The 14752-nt window shown below is 33.4% G+C and overlaps 1 protein-coding gene across 2 annotated transcripts; it reads right to left on the reverse strand.

Annotated features, from left to right (window-relative positions):
• Positions 1-6457: 6457 nt before the first annotated feature.
• LOC123266578 (m7GpppN-mRNA hydrolase) lies at positions 6458-10377 on the reverse strand. 2 transcript variants are annotated; one of them, XM_044730883.1, is made up of 5 exons: positions 10357-10377; positions 10193-10308; positions 8957-9604; positions 7169-7286; positions 6458-7060 (listed from the first exon to the last, which is right to left on the reverse strand). In XM_044730883.1, exons 2-5 carry the CDS (start codon positions 10237-10239, stop codon positions 6608-6610), a joined length of 1266 nt encoding a protein of 421 aa, XP_044586818.1. In that variant the 5' UTR covers positions 10240-10308; positions 10357-10377; the 3' UTR covers positions 6458-6607. The 2 variants fall into 2 exon arrangements, with proteins under 2 accessions (XP_044586818.1, XP_044586817.1); XM_044730882.1 differs by lacking the exon at positions 10357-10377 and having other exon boundaries at positions 10193-10322.
• Between the last annotated feature and the right edge of the window lie 4375 nt (positions 10378-14752).

Below are 14752 nucleotides of genomic sequence, written 5' to 3' on the forward strand. Positions count from 1 at the left end.
TCATAAAATAATCATTGTTACTTTTTTTTTTAAATAAATAAAATTAATAACTATAATGTTACACTTAAAGTAAATTAAACTTTTCAAATTTTTCAGCGCATGCGCGTCTCATATTTTTTTCGCGGCTCACAAAACTTGCGTTGTTGCCACAGTTTTATTAACGTATCCCTTCCTCGGCTAAAGTCTGGTAAATTTTTCATTACTTATTAATAAATATCTCTGAAACTGTGTGATAATTATCAATGAAGTTATTTTTACAAAATTTTTTAATTGTTAGTTAACGTTACTCTAGTTTTTAAAAGAATCTAAGAAAAGTTTCTGAGATATAAAAATGTTTGTAGGTAAACTTTTCGATATCCCGTATACCGCAATGTAAAAGAGCGTTCAAAACTCAAACTTTGAAATTAAATATCTCTGAAACTAAATGGTCAAAAATTTTCAAATTGCGCCAATCGACGCAGAATTATATGAATATTAATCTGCCGAAGTTAAAAAAAAATCCGAAGAAAACGACTCTGGCGAGGGTACTACCTTAATATTTAAAAATCACAAAAAATTCTCAAGTTACCTACAATAAAATGGAGTTAAAAGATTTGGCAACGTTGCGTAGCGCGCGAGCTTCAGACCATTCAATAAATTCAAACTAAACTTTAACGCGCTTATGTTTTTCATGCATACTTATTAGTTAATTTATTGTTGACAAATTTTCATAATTCATAATTGAAAAATAAAACAATAATTAAAAAATACTAGCATTCCTGCCATGAGACATTAGAATGTTATGGTTTTGTGACTAAACATTTTTAATTAATTTATTTATTTACACTGACTGCAAAAAGTTAAACACGGTTAAGGTTATATTGTGCAAATAAAAATGTAAACAACCGAAATAAAGCGTTGCCAAATCACGGACAGGTTACTAACAGCTGATTTACAACAGTCAAATTAATTTTTGTATTTAACTATTTTTTTTTAATTTTCAAAATTTCAACGATTAATGCCTCATATACTATTTATTTTTTAATTTTAGGAATTTTTATGGGTTTTGTATTTTAATTTATTGAAAATTTACTACTACAGTTGTTATGACTCAACTGGAGCGAAAGGACTTCCTTAAACTATTTATTTTACTAAATAAATATGAGGAGAAACATGGCCGTCATAGCGATAGCACGGGTGTTTGCGATGCTCTAGCAGAAAAGTGAAAATAAAATACTCAAGGACATTATAGATATCAGAAAAAGTGTTGTGAGTTTCTTTTCAACTGGATAGAGTTGCCTAACTAATAAAACTTGCCAAGAACAGAATAATTAAATAAGAAACGGGTAAAAACAAAAGCTAACCTAAACTAAATAGTGAGAAAACAGTATGCCGCCAAACGATAACATCTGCGCAGGTGCAGACAATAAGCTAAATAAGACTGGCGCGCAAAATGACCAAAATGACAGCTCAGCTAACTCTAATGAAGGACAAGTCGTGATTAATCACAATCACTATGACACGCCGATCCAAAAATCAACACCGTCAACCCAAAAGAGAAGAGGGCGTAAGACAAATGCTGAAAAACTCGCTGAAGCTGGCTCGCAAAATGGATCATTGACAGAATATCTCCAAAAAAGACCCGCTGATAGCACTAGAGGTAAGAGAGCACTCATTCATGATTTTGAAGACAAAGATAGAGGAGGACGCAGATGATCCATTCCCAATAGAGGACCTGGATCTCTTGATAAATTGTGACATCTCACTCAGCCCAAGCAACAGCACACGCAATGAACTAACAAGCAGCACCCCAGTGATCTTACAGCATACCTCTGAAAGCTTAGAAAATTCAGACTCTGAATGGAACACCACAATAAAAAAACTCCAATGCTCAAGCACTCCAGAAGCCGGATACCTGCCCAGGTCATCACACATGTCACGAATCAATTCAGAAACTTCAAAGGGAGAATGAAATGCTGCGAAGCTGGGCGGAAGAGCAAATAGGATCGCTGAAAGCAGAGATAAGCTCATTAGAGGAGCAGGTTGTCCTCTTCTCCAATAAAAGCCCACCTAACAATGAACAGGAACAGAGAGGAATACCAACTATCATCAGTATGACCGCACCCCTGAAGACACCACAAGGTTCCTCAACAGCCTCAGCTATCTAAAACCACAGAAAGTGAAACACAACACAATAGTTGTTCCCAAGCAGAAGAGAAATGACGCTAGCGTCCAGAGTACGTCATCTACCACTCACCGATCACAAATACATGATAATAACGCTAACCAGCGTACACCCCAAACAACTAGCTCCCAAAGTCACAACATGAGAAACGATGGAGCTGATAACACAGGAAGAATTAGAACAACCACGAGACCAGAAGCGATGAGAGCTGGCGAGCTCAAATTTGAAATGGAAGAAGAAGAAGAAGGCGAAACAACATTGTGATCTCTGGTGACACCAGCAGCTGGAACAATCAAAATCAGATATCACAGTGGCTTAGCTATGTATTTGGAGTGGAACCCTGCGTAAGAAAAATCTACCAAGGAAAGGGAGCAATCATCGTCACTTTGGGATCAATAGACCCCAAAAAAGTTATAATGGCACAAAAGAACAAATTAAAAGGTACAAATGTGTAGATTGACGATGATTACACACACAGGGAAGCACACGTACAAGCGTGCATAAGACGATTGGTAACAACACAGAAACAGTCAGGCCACGATGCGCAAGCCAAATACATGAAGATGTGGATAGACGGTCAACTCTGGAGATGGAACGAAATTAAAGGCGATTTGTTCAAGTATACATTTCGGAACGAGCAGCAATAATAAAAATAACCTAACAATTAAACAATGGAACGTAGCAGGAATTAAAAACGTAAAAGATGCGTGGAAGTTTCTTGAAAAGTCTGACATCGTACTACTACAAGAAACGTGGGTCACCAAAGAAATGCAAGATAAAATAACAAAAAGACTGAGCAATAAATTTAAGTGGTGGATGAAACCTGCAATAAAGCAAAAAGGTAAACGAGGTAGAGCAAGTGGCGGACAATTATTAGGTGTAAAAATAGAAAAATGTAATAACTGGACGGTAACACAATGGAATTATGGATTTCACGCTGCCAATAGCGAGTTCAACCTCATAAGCGTCTACAACAACGTTGGATTCAGCAAGTTAATTAAAGATCTAAGAAGTGAAATTTTTGAAGCTAACAGGAATGGCAAAAAAACATTTATCATTGGTGATCTCAACGCCAGAGTTGGTGAATCAATAGGTTACGAGGACTGCGAATGGGAGGACCTTGCTGGTTTGACGAGACGCTCTCAGGACACTGTAGTTAACTCAGAAGGACGAAAACTACTTAAATTGAGCGAAGAGTTGGGATTATATATAGCAAATGGCTGCATCAAGGGTGACTTACAGGGAAAGGTCACATTTGTAGGTGGATGTAAAGAGAATTGTGCCTCGGTGTTGGACCTTGTCCTATGCATGGGACCTGAAGCTTCTTGTGCAATAAAAAGTCTCCGAGTGGAAGCCAGGCCGGAGTCCGACCACCTACGAATCATACTCATACTAAGCAAACCAGACAGTAATACATCAGCTGAGGAAACTGTAAGCCCAGATCGCAAACAAGACATACAGCCCAAAAGAAAACAGCGTCTTATCTGGAAACCTGAAAATGCTGAACAATATCAAGAACTAATGGACGAAGCATGGGCTGAGCTGGACTGTTCCTCTGAAGCGACTACATGGGAAGACCTAAAAAAAATTAATCTGGAATGCAGCATCAAACTGTGGCATGGCCTCAAAGCTGAAGAAGAATGATCAGCGTACTGAACCTTGGTATAAAAAAAACTGCAGATTAGCTAAAAAAAAATGTGTAGACTAGTCTAAAAGCATATCTTCAGAATAAAAATGGAGAAGGCAAGGAACAGCTGAGAATCGCGCGCAAAAGATTCCGTGAGGTTCTGAGAGAGGAAGAAAGCAAATCGAGAGACAAGCTATGGCAAGAATTAACACAATGAAAGAACATGTCACAATGGTGGAAAAAAAATTAATTAGTACAGAGGTAACAAGAAAAGTACTCCCAGTAACACTATCAGTGATGAGAGGATGATCGAACACTACAAGAAGATCCTACGTGGATCCAACCACAATGACCTAGAAGACAAGGAAACAATACCTGAACAAGAAGTAGAGCATAGGAATACAATACATAATGAAGAGCTGGATGAAGAGTTTACGATGAAAAAGCTTAAAGACACCTTAACGAAGCTAAAAAATGGCAAAGCAGCTGGAGAAGATGGCATCACAATCAAGTTTATCAAAACAATTCCTACTACGAGGCTTGTAGAGCTGCTAAACATGATAAATAGCATCTGGACAAGATGTGAAATGCCAACAGGTTGGAATACAGCGATAATCTACTCAATATTTAAGGCAGGAGATCCCAGTGACCCGGTAAATTATAGAGGAATCTCTCTGCTCAGCGCTGGATACAAAATCCTCACCAATCTAATGGCGTCTAGACTAAACAAATGGCTAGAAAACTCTAACTTCCTCAAAGAAAGTCGGGCAGGCTTTAGAACGAAGCGAGGAACCAGAGATCACATCTTTGTACTCAATGAGCTAATGAACAACAAACTGAAGCAGCCTGGAGGTAAGCTATTTATCAGCTACGTTGATTACAAAAATGCATTTGACAAGATACCAAGAGAGAAGCTCCTCAAGAAAGTTGAAGCTGCTGGCATCAAAGGAAGAATGCTTTGTATAATTCAAGCCATTTACTCAGAAACAATTAATTAAATTGGTAACGGAAGCTTTAGGTCAACTGCTGGAGTACGGCAGGGTTGTGCGCTGAGCTCGACTCTCTTCAACATTTACACCGATGATGTAGATGACATATGGGCAACTAAAAACATAGGTGGAACTGTGTTTGGAGGTAAGAAATTCTACGTTGAAAAGTACGCGGACGACATAGTCTTACTGGCTGACACCGCGGAGGGACTAAAAAATATGCTAAAATTGCGTTGATGAAAATGGACTATTGATTAATGCTAAGAAAACCAAAATCATGATCGTTAAGGCTACACGAAGAAATCTCGAAAATCAAAACTGGTACTTTAAAGGTGAAGAATTAGAAGTTGTGAGTGAATTCAAATACCTTGGTTACTGTTTCACAGCTGGAGGCACCTTCAAAAAACATACCAGATGGCTAGTAGGCAAAACTCAGCAAGCTTCAAATTCCACCTGGGGCCTGATCCAACGTGCAGGAAAGTCGTCGATAAAGGAAAGGCTATATCTTTATAACTCCTTAGCCAATGCAGGAGCAATCTACGGAGTTGAGATCTGGGGGTGGGCCTTCAACGAAGATTTCAACAAACTGTACGGCAGGGCACACAAGCTAGCACTTGGGGTAGCCAGAAATACTCCAGAATACATATGGAGATCAGAAGCCGGAGTCCCACCAAGTTTCTACGTAACCAGGAAGAGAGCCTGTAGCTATATCACTGATACTCTCTCGATGACGAATGATAGATGGCCTAAACAAATACTGAGAGAGGAATGTCGCAAAATCATAAATGGTAATCCCTCTAAATGGGGAAAAACAATGGATCTGGCTCTGAGAGAGATGGACTGCGAAGATGTCCCAAAAATGATCTGGCAAAGAGTCGAACCTGATACAATTAAAGCTAAGCTTGATGCTGGATTAGAACTCTTCCTACAGAAAGAAGAAAGTCTAACAAGGAGTAAGATACTCAGCTCAACATACTGCCCGCGATATAAATTTGTTAAAACAACTGATGGATTCTGGAATGACAAGAATGCAGAGAGCTGGACAAAAGAAACCTGGTCACGCCTAAGATGCGGAAATATTGGCAGACATAACAAAAAAGGCTACAAAGCCTGGGACTGTAGACTATGTCATAGTGAACCAGAAACCATCGAGCATCTACTTATTTGTCGGGAAGCCCGTATGCTCTGCACACCAAAAATCGCAGACAAAATTCAAGCTCTCACTGATGGTAAATATGATGCTGACCTTCAATTCCTGGTCAAAGAATTGCTGAGAGGACCGCCAAACATTGAGATCTGTCTTCTATTCAAAGTCATCGAAAACAAAATCAATTCACCAGACAGTGACGCCGAGAAAGACTGCAGATGCATGGGATGCAGATAAAGTGTGCAATTGAATCAGAGTTTATATTTATATTTAAAATTAATTAAGTCACTATTATCATTACTTCTATTATCTAATTATTTAAATTATTAATATGTTACTGATGTGATATTAATATTAATGTCGAAAGGGGAAGGGAATGTATCAGAGTTTTTAAAAAACTGTACATCTGGAAATAAATACTACTACTACTACTACTAAATAAATATTTCTAAAGCGTTCAAAAAAACATTACATAAACAGTTAATTTATTGACTGAAATAACAATGACAAAAAAATGATTATTATTTTATAATAATAAAAATTCTGTTTGAGATCATAAACTTATTACTATAAACATGGAGATGTTATTAATTTAATTAGTCATTGAAGTAGTAAATATCACATCTATTCACTAAAATATACGAAAAATATAAATTATAGATTTTAAAGTAAAAATTACTTTACGCTAAATTTATACAACTTAATATTGTCTGCTTATCAAATTTAAATTGTGTCCAAGCACTTGGTTTATAACTAAATTCATCATTATCAACGTTCTCAAAAACGTCATCTTCATCATTTTTCTTGAAATGCGTAAAATATGACTCAATATTTTCAATATCATAATCAACTTTTTCCTTCTTATTCATTTCTTCTTTATAATAATGAAATTCACAAGGGCTATCGCGCAGTTCTTTAGCTAAAACAGTTGGTGATTTTCTTATCATCTTGTTGCTGTCACCAAACAAATTACGTTTAATTGCTTGTTTAGTTGAATTGTTCTTATTACTGCTACCAGCACCCTCTAAGTCACCTGGAGAATTTTTGGTTACGCTTTTGGCATTACCTTGTCGACGATTGCGCGCTGGAGATGTATTTGATTGACGTTGATTCTTAAGTTCAACTGCATTTGTCTAAAGAATAAATTTGTTTTATTATTTGTTCATTATATTACTTTGTATTTATAACAATTTAAAATTATCCTATTAATAATGATATTTAAAGTTTATAATTTAAATTACCGGTAATGGTTGACGTTTATGTTTTACACTTTCAACATCACCTAGTGATTTATGCCGGTTACGCTTAGAAAGTTGCTTTTCACGTTGCTGCTTTTCAAATACCCAACGTTTCATCCGTCTAAAAATTAAAAATTTTATTAATATAAGTTAAAAAGGAATTGTTGAAAAAAAAAATTAAAGTTATTAAACATTAATAAAAAAAAAGTTTTTAGTATTTTTTAGAAACTCAAAATAATTAAAAAATTTCCAGTCTCAACATGATCTAAAATTTTTAATTATAATATTAACTAATTAATTTTTGTTAACTTAATAATTTATTAAAAATTAAAGTTTTTAATTCATTAAAATAGGCTAAAAGAACCAAATATTAACCAGGCAGCATTACAATTTGATTTAAAAAAATCTAGTTATTTAATTTTACATCCAGTACGTAATTGTCAATTTTAAATTATACTTGAAATAAAAATTTGCGCATGCATATAAATATATGCAGTTGTTATAATAAAAAAAAAAAAAAAAAAACTAAATAAGTTTGTACACAAATGTCAGAAAGTTATGAAAAATATTCATTAGAATTTAACTTTCCGTGTTTGGTGAGTACATTTATGATCAATTTATATAAAATTTAATTCTTCATAATCAATAAATAAGTATTTGTCAAAACAACTGAATATCGAAGATTAATTATCAATTATTTTTATTAAAAAAACCATGTTAATAATTGAAAAAATATTCTGACTAGCAATCTTGCAATCACTATGTGACTACCGTGACTTGTGAACTATAAATAAATAAAATTTTGCTTTTTTAAATAATGACTTTTGTTAAATTGCACTGTAGTTTCTTAACTATTGACGTTTTTAAAGATATAAGCTCATCCCGATGTTACACTCATCAAGAGCTTTCATTTGAGTACCCACATGCATTTTGATATATTTTTCGTATATACATATATATAATATATATAAATATATGAAAAATTGATGTGGGTACTCAAATGAAAGGTCTCGATGAGTGTAATGTCAGTGTGAGTTTATATCTTTAAAAATGTCAATAGTTCACGAGATACAAGGTAATTTCTTAATTATGTATCTAGAGATCGAACATTTTCGAATGCAGCCTAAATACTTATCATCATAAATTGACTATTGGTGAGAATGATATGAAACCATGAAAAGGCACAACTCCAGGTCAAGACTTTTCCAATGATACCAAATTTAACCATAAAAACCCATTTTATCATATAAATACACTGGCCACAAAATTTTGCTTATTCTCTTAATAATATAGATTTACAATTGTTGTAAATTATCCAATGTACCTAGTAAGTCTAGTAAGCATAATACTACTGGTCAGTATTAGGAACATAGGCGGTCAATATTTAGTGCGTGATAGTTAATATTCGGAGCAATCAGCTGTAACGTTAATTATCACAATTAAATATTTATTATTATGTATTTTATAAACAAAATATTAATGTTTGTAAGTTAAAACTATAAAAAAATCATGGCACTCGTTTCAGCTCATAAACTCTTCCAATAAGTTTACAAATAATGTATTTATGTTTATTTTATCTAAACTGGTCAATATTTGGAACCTTTACTCTATATTTAATGTGTAATCACAGAAAATTTTTAAATTTCATATTTCTTCTGAAAAATTCAAGTAAAAAAATGACAATCAACAAAAATAATTTTGTAAATTGTAAAATAATTAATTACTGAAGTAATCTATAATTAAAAATTAATTTAAATTATTATTTTTATTAAAAATAAATAAATAACTTACCTAACAAATGGTACAACCATAAAAAAAGCGTTAGGTCCAACACCCATCTTCACTTTAGGCGTCATGTCCTTGGTGGTATTGGGCAAATCATTCAGCGCAAACCACTCAACATTCTTAATCTCCTTCCTGGTTAGCGGCTGGAACTTAGTATCTTTCTGGACTCCGGAGATCATATACAACCGAACAAGCCGATCGTTAATTATGGACTCGATAAAATCATTTTTGTCAATGAAGCTGGAGATGTCAAACCCGGTTTCCTCCAGCACTTCACGCGCAGCGCAGTGCGAGGGGTCTTCATCTTCATTGACTTTACCTTTAGGAAAGCCCCAGCTGTTTTTTGACCAGTAGTTCTGGACGAGCAGTACTTTGCTCATATCTTCGTTTAGCACAATGGCACCGAAGGTCGGCACGCTCTGCTTATACTCTCGCCATTGCTCGAGTATCATGTCCAAGTGCGGCAAATGCGCTCTGAGAAATGGTATGTGCCGAAAGAGATGCACCGAAAATTCCTTCATACTGCATGATTTCAGCTTGCTTGGCTCGTCCCCGCAGTAAAAGTCTAAGTAGAACCAGTGAGCTAATTCTATTTGGAAGCAGATTCGCACCAAATCCTTCCGATCTTCTTCTGGGATGTTTATTATAAATCGACTGAAAATTAGTTAAAATATATTTATTGTTCCTGATACTGAGATTAAGAGACGTTTGATAAATTTGATAAATTTTTTAACAAATAAATTATAGCAAAAAAAATTATTTAAAAAATTCCATTCTTAGAAGCTTCTTAAAATTAGTTTATTTATAATTTCTGCAAGAAGATTCTTTTTTACAATGTGTCAAAAAAAATCATTTAAATCATGAAATGTCTTCTAATTTTGATATCAGAGATATTGAGAGAAAAATTTATAAAAATTAACTGGGATAAAAGACCCCATTAGTGGCGGGGACCCCATTACTGACACTTTCTTTGATTTTGGTACTTATTCAATTAATGAAATCATTAATGTCAATAATGAATATATTGTTTCTAACCTTTAAGACCTTTAGATCAAAAAAATTTTTAATTTTTATTCCAAGTAGAACATTTTTTCATTGAAAGAAAAAGTGCCACTAATAGGGGTTAAAGGTGCCACTAATGGGGTATTTTACCTTATTTAAAGTTTATAAAATTGGAAATAAATAGTTAATTAAATTAAAAAATTTTATAACTGATCACAATTTAATAGTACAAAAACTAACCTGCTTAAATCGTCGAGAATATCAGATGGAATAGCACGTTGAGCCATGGCGTGTAACAAATTTTATTTACTGGATAATTATATAAAATTGCAAAAATAATTGAAGTAATTATAAACTTTTTTCAAGCACGTGTTTTATTTTATATTAATATTTTAAAATACAATGACGAGCTTCTGTATTTAGGATGCACACACCAAATGAAAACACTTTATTTACATGAGTACGACTAAGCTATGTTGTATAGCCCCAAATTGGCTATAGTAAATTTATTTTGTTCTTTTAATTCGCCCGTTGGAACGCGGTAGGGCGTTCAACTCGCTGTAAATTGATAAAAGCGGGAGAATAGGTTTAAATTTAAATAGGTTAAATCGAACAATATACGTTTAATAAATTTAAAACACTCTGGTTATTTTAGTTTAATTTAGATTTGCTTTGCGCGCGAATCTATTATTTATTATTCAATAGGTTACAAAATAAAAGTACCGACAATAATTTTGGTAGAAGTAAAAATTCGCGTGGCGTGCTAAGGTATTGCTTTTTTTAATAAGTGTCCTCCTGTTCCTTGGTTTTGGATTCCCTTGGTTGAGATCTTCGTGCTTTTGGAGTGGGAGAGTCCTAGAGGGTAGTGAGGGTAGTTGCCCGCGCCTCTACAACTCTCATCTTCAGCTAGCATCCCTTTTCAAGTTGGTAAAAATGGGACCATGCAGTAATGACGTCACGATGACCCTTGACGTTCCCAGGTAATTTGCACCCTGCCCGGATGTCTGGATTTTATGACCTAGTGTTGGTTACTCGAGTAATCCCTTTTTTAGTGAACGTTTTGGAAAATAAGCTTCTCAAAAGATTATGACAATAAAAATTAATAAAATAAGGATTCTCTGGGTTTTCTCAGAGTCGTAAAGAATATTCCAAAACGTTCAGTATTTTATTCTAAGTGACCATTACCTTTAACGTAACTTATTTTAACATAGTAATTTTTTTCCGGCATGTCTAGACTAAAAGGACTGTACTAAAAGTTTCGTGAACCTTGCCTTGGGAATTTTCGGTAATTATAATTCGTCTATACCCTAAAATTTATGATAGAAAAATTCCCATACTTAACAATAGAACTTAAAATAGAAAAGGTTTACAATATTTTAGAGATTCTTATTTTTCTTACTGATTCTATTACAAATAAAAATACATATATTTTAAATCTTACTGGGTTTTTCCCGCTATTATTTATTGCAGCTATCTGCTCATATGTAATTCTATATTAATATACAGAGAGCGTTGTGATCAATCCTTTCGGATTCACAACAGCTACTAGCCACTACAAAATAATGCGAAGCATTGAGACGTCAAATCACCGTAAGTACACCCGCAGAAAAAGTTATTTCTCGGATCTACAGTCGGTAAATCAATCGTCAAATTTGTTCACAATGACACCTAATGTAAACCGTCAAATCACTTCATATAGACTAATGTTTGACCGTGAATTGACCATATTATAACCGTGGCGGTGAAACCGCTAGGGTAACTCGCATGAATTCTTATTTTATTCAATTTTTGAATTTTATTAATAGTATTAATTGTTTCTGATGTTGCATAATTTTAATTACATGCAATGGAATTTTTTCTCTTAATATAAAAACGAAGTCAAACGAAATTTCCTTAAGTCACGAAAAACTTTTATCTCAAAAATTTTTGTTGCTTAAAACGATAAAACTTTTAAAAATAATTTTCTTGAGGCAAGAATTTGTCTTTTGAATCAAGTCAAATTTGTTTTGGTGTAGTATTATTAATCAATATTTTCATTATATAACTTATAGAATATTAAATTTGTAGCTTAAAACGTTTTAATCGGTACCTATAAAATAAAAAAAAAACTTATTTTAGCACATTATTTACTTTATAATGTTAAATTAATTTTATCACAAATAAAATACAATAATGAGTATCATAAAAGATCATTTACATATTAAGGTAACGTACCCAGTAGCTACTCGGGAACCAGTACCTGCCTACCTCTGTGTATTCCCGAGAAAAAATGTTTCTATATAATTGTATATAATCATATATGACTATATATGATTATATATGGAATCACATATATAATTATATACTATTATATATAATCATATATAATTATATATAATCATGCATGATTATACATGGAATTGTATATAAGATTATATATAATTATATATGACTGTATATGGAGCAATATACAGCCATGCAGGATTATATATAGTTCCATATACAACTATATATAATCATACATGATTATATACCGAATTGTATATGAGGTTATATATAATCATATATAATTATGTATGACTATATATGGAGCAATATAAAACCAAGCAAGATTATATAGTTCCATATATCTATATATATAAAAGAGGATGTTTGTATATATGTCATCGATAAACTCAGAAACTATTTGACCGATCATTATGAAAATTGGTATGCTTATGTATTTTATCACGGAGAAGGTTTATATGCTATGCCCATTGATGTAACTCGCCACCAGGCGGCGCTGTCAAGTATCGACTTCCGCCCCGTTCAACCGATTGTCATAAAAATTGGCATGACCATGTATTTTTCTATGAAGAAAACGAACATGCTATGTCCATTGATGTAACTCGCCACCAGGCGGCGCTGTCGAAATATCGACTTCCGCCCCGTTCAACCGATTGTCATAAAAAATTGGCATGACCATGTATTTTTCTATGAAGAAAACGAACATGCTATGTCCATTGATGTAACTCGCCACCAGGCGGCGCTGTCAAATATCGACTTCCGCCCCGTTCAACCGATTGTCATAAGTTGGCATGACCATGTATTTTACCGCAGAGAAAGTAAATATGATGTCCATGTTATTAAATATCACCATCATATAGCGCTTCAATGCATTAAGTTCTATAACGATCAACTGATTTAAAATTTTATATGCGGCAATGAATGCAATAAAAATGTTTTCTCATTAAATTCAATGAGTTATTTTACAACTTATATTAAATAAAGAAAATAAAAGAAATAACTAACCTTCATTTGTAAACAAAAAAATATAATTTATTTAAAAATCAAATCAGCTAACTTCAAATATATCATTTGTTATTGAAAATAAAAATAAAGCAATAAAATAAAAAATAACTTATAATCTATATATATAAAAGAGGATGTTTGTATATATGACATGAATAAACTCGGAAACTATTTGACTGATCATTATGAAAATTGGTATAATTATGTATTTTTTTACGGAGAAGGTTTATATGCTATGCCCATTGATGTAACTCGCCACCAGGCAGCGCTGTAAAGTATCGACTTCCGCCCCGTTCAACCGATTGTCATAAAAATTGGTACGACCATGTATTTTTCGACGGAGAAAACGAATATGCTATGCCCATTGATGTAACTCGCCACCAGGCGGCGCTGTCAAGTATCGACTTCCGCCCCGTTCAACCGATTGTCATAAAAATTGGTATGACCATGTATTTTTCCACGGAGAAATTAAATATGATGTCCATGTCATTAAATATTACCATCGAATGGCGCTTCAATGCATTAAGTTCTATAGCGATCAACTGATTTAAAATTTTATATGCGTCAATGAAGGCAATAAAATGTTTTCTCATTAAATTCAGTGAGATATTTTACAACTTATTTTAAATAAGAAAATAAGAGATATAACTAATCTTCATTTATAAACAAAACATATAATTTATTTAAAAAACAAATCAGCTCACTTTAAATATATCATTCGTTATTTAACATCAATATTTGTCTGTCAAAACTAAACATAATTTTTTTTTAAACCTGAACAAGATTTGCTGGAGTAATTTCAAATATAATTGGCTTCAGAACATCCGAGAACACAGGTATTTTTTGCCCTCCGGGCGAGAAGGTGGCAACTTTCGTCCCGCTGCGCTAAACTAAATTGCCGCTTTCCGCCTTCGTCGGACAAAAATAGTATACACTCCTCGGGAAGTAAATAAGAAAGCCTCCAGATCACATGTTTGTTGACCTCGGCTTCGCCTCGGCCAACAATTACATGTGATCTGACATTCTACTTTACTTCCCTAGGTGTAATATACTAATATGTTTACCGTCGAGAAAAATAATGTGAACTACTTGATGATGTTAAAGGGTATTCTGAGCTGTTCATTCTAAGCTTTTATGAACGTCGGGTAGAATATAAGTGAATTCGATGTATTACATATAAAGTCATAATTATAACTATAGAAAATACAAATTTGCAATCAATAACAACAATTTAAAATTGATTATCTCTTCTTTTTCTTAATTGATACGATTTTCAGGTTATCCACATTTACAATGCTCAAGCCTTGCATCGTACTTTGATCGCCGATGTTGCGATGAGCCCGATATTTTTTTGTATAGATCACAAAGTGGATGCTACACTAACTGATATGTTTATGAGTTTATTTAAAATTTTTCACCCGCTAGAGAGAGAGCTTGAAGAAAATGAACTCGAAGATGAATGATGGTTGACATATTGCGAGAATAGAATTAATTATTTACAATATATTAAAATATGTACTTTTGTTCAAT

The sequence above is a fragment of the Cotesia glomerata genome, linkage group LG6, assembly GCF_020080835.1.
Source record: "Cotesia glomerata isolate CgM1 linkage group LG6, MPM_Cglom_v2.3, whole genome shotgun sequence".
NCBI classification, from domain to species: domain Eukaryota; kingdom Metazoa; phylum Arthropoda; class Insecta; order Hymenoptera; family Braconidae; genus Cotesia; species Cotesia glomerata.

What these genes read in the sequence shown, in the direction of transcription:
- LOC123266578 (XM_044730883.1), bottom strand. Translation starts at nt 10,239, where the DNA reads ATGGCTCAACGTGCTATTCCATCTGATATTCTCGACGATTTAAGCAG. An exon ending in ATTCTCGACGATTTAAGCAG is followed by an intron (nt 9,605 to 10,192) that starts GTTAGTTTTTGT and finishes ACTAATTTTCAG; the next exon opens with TCGATTTATAATAAACATCC. An exon ending in ATAAACGTCAACCATTACCG is followed by an intron (nt 7,061 to 7,168) that starts GTAATTTAAATT and finishes TTTATTCTTTAG; the next exon opens with ACAAATGCAGTTGAACTTAA.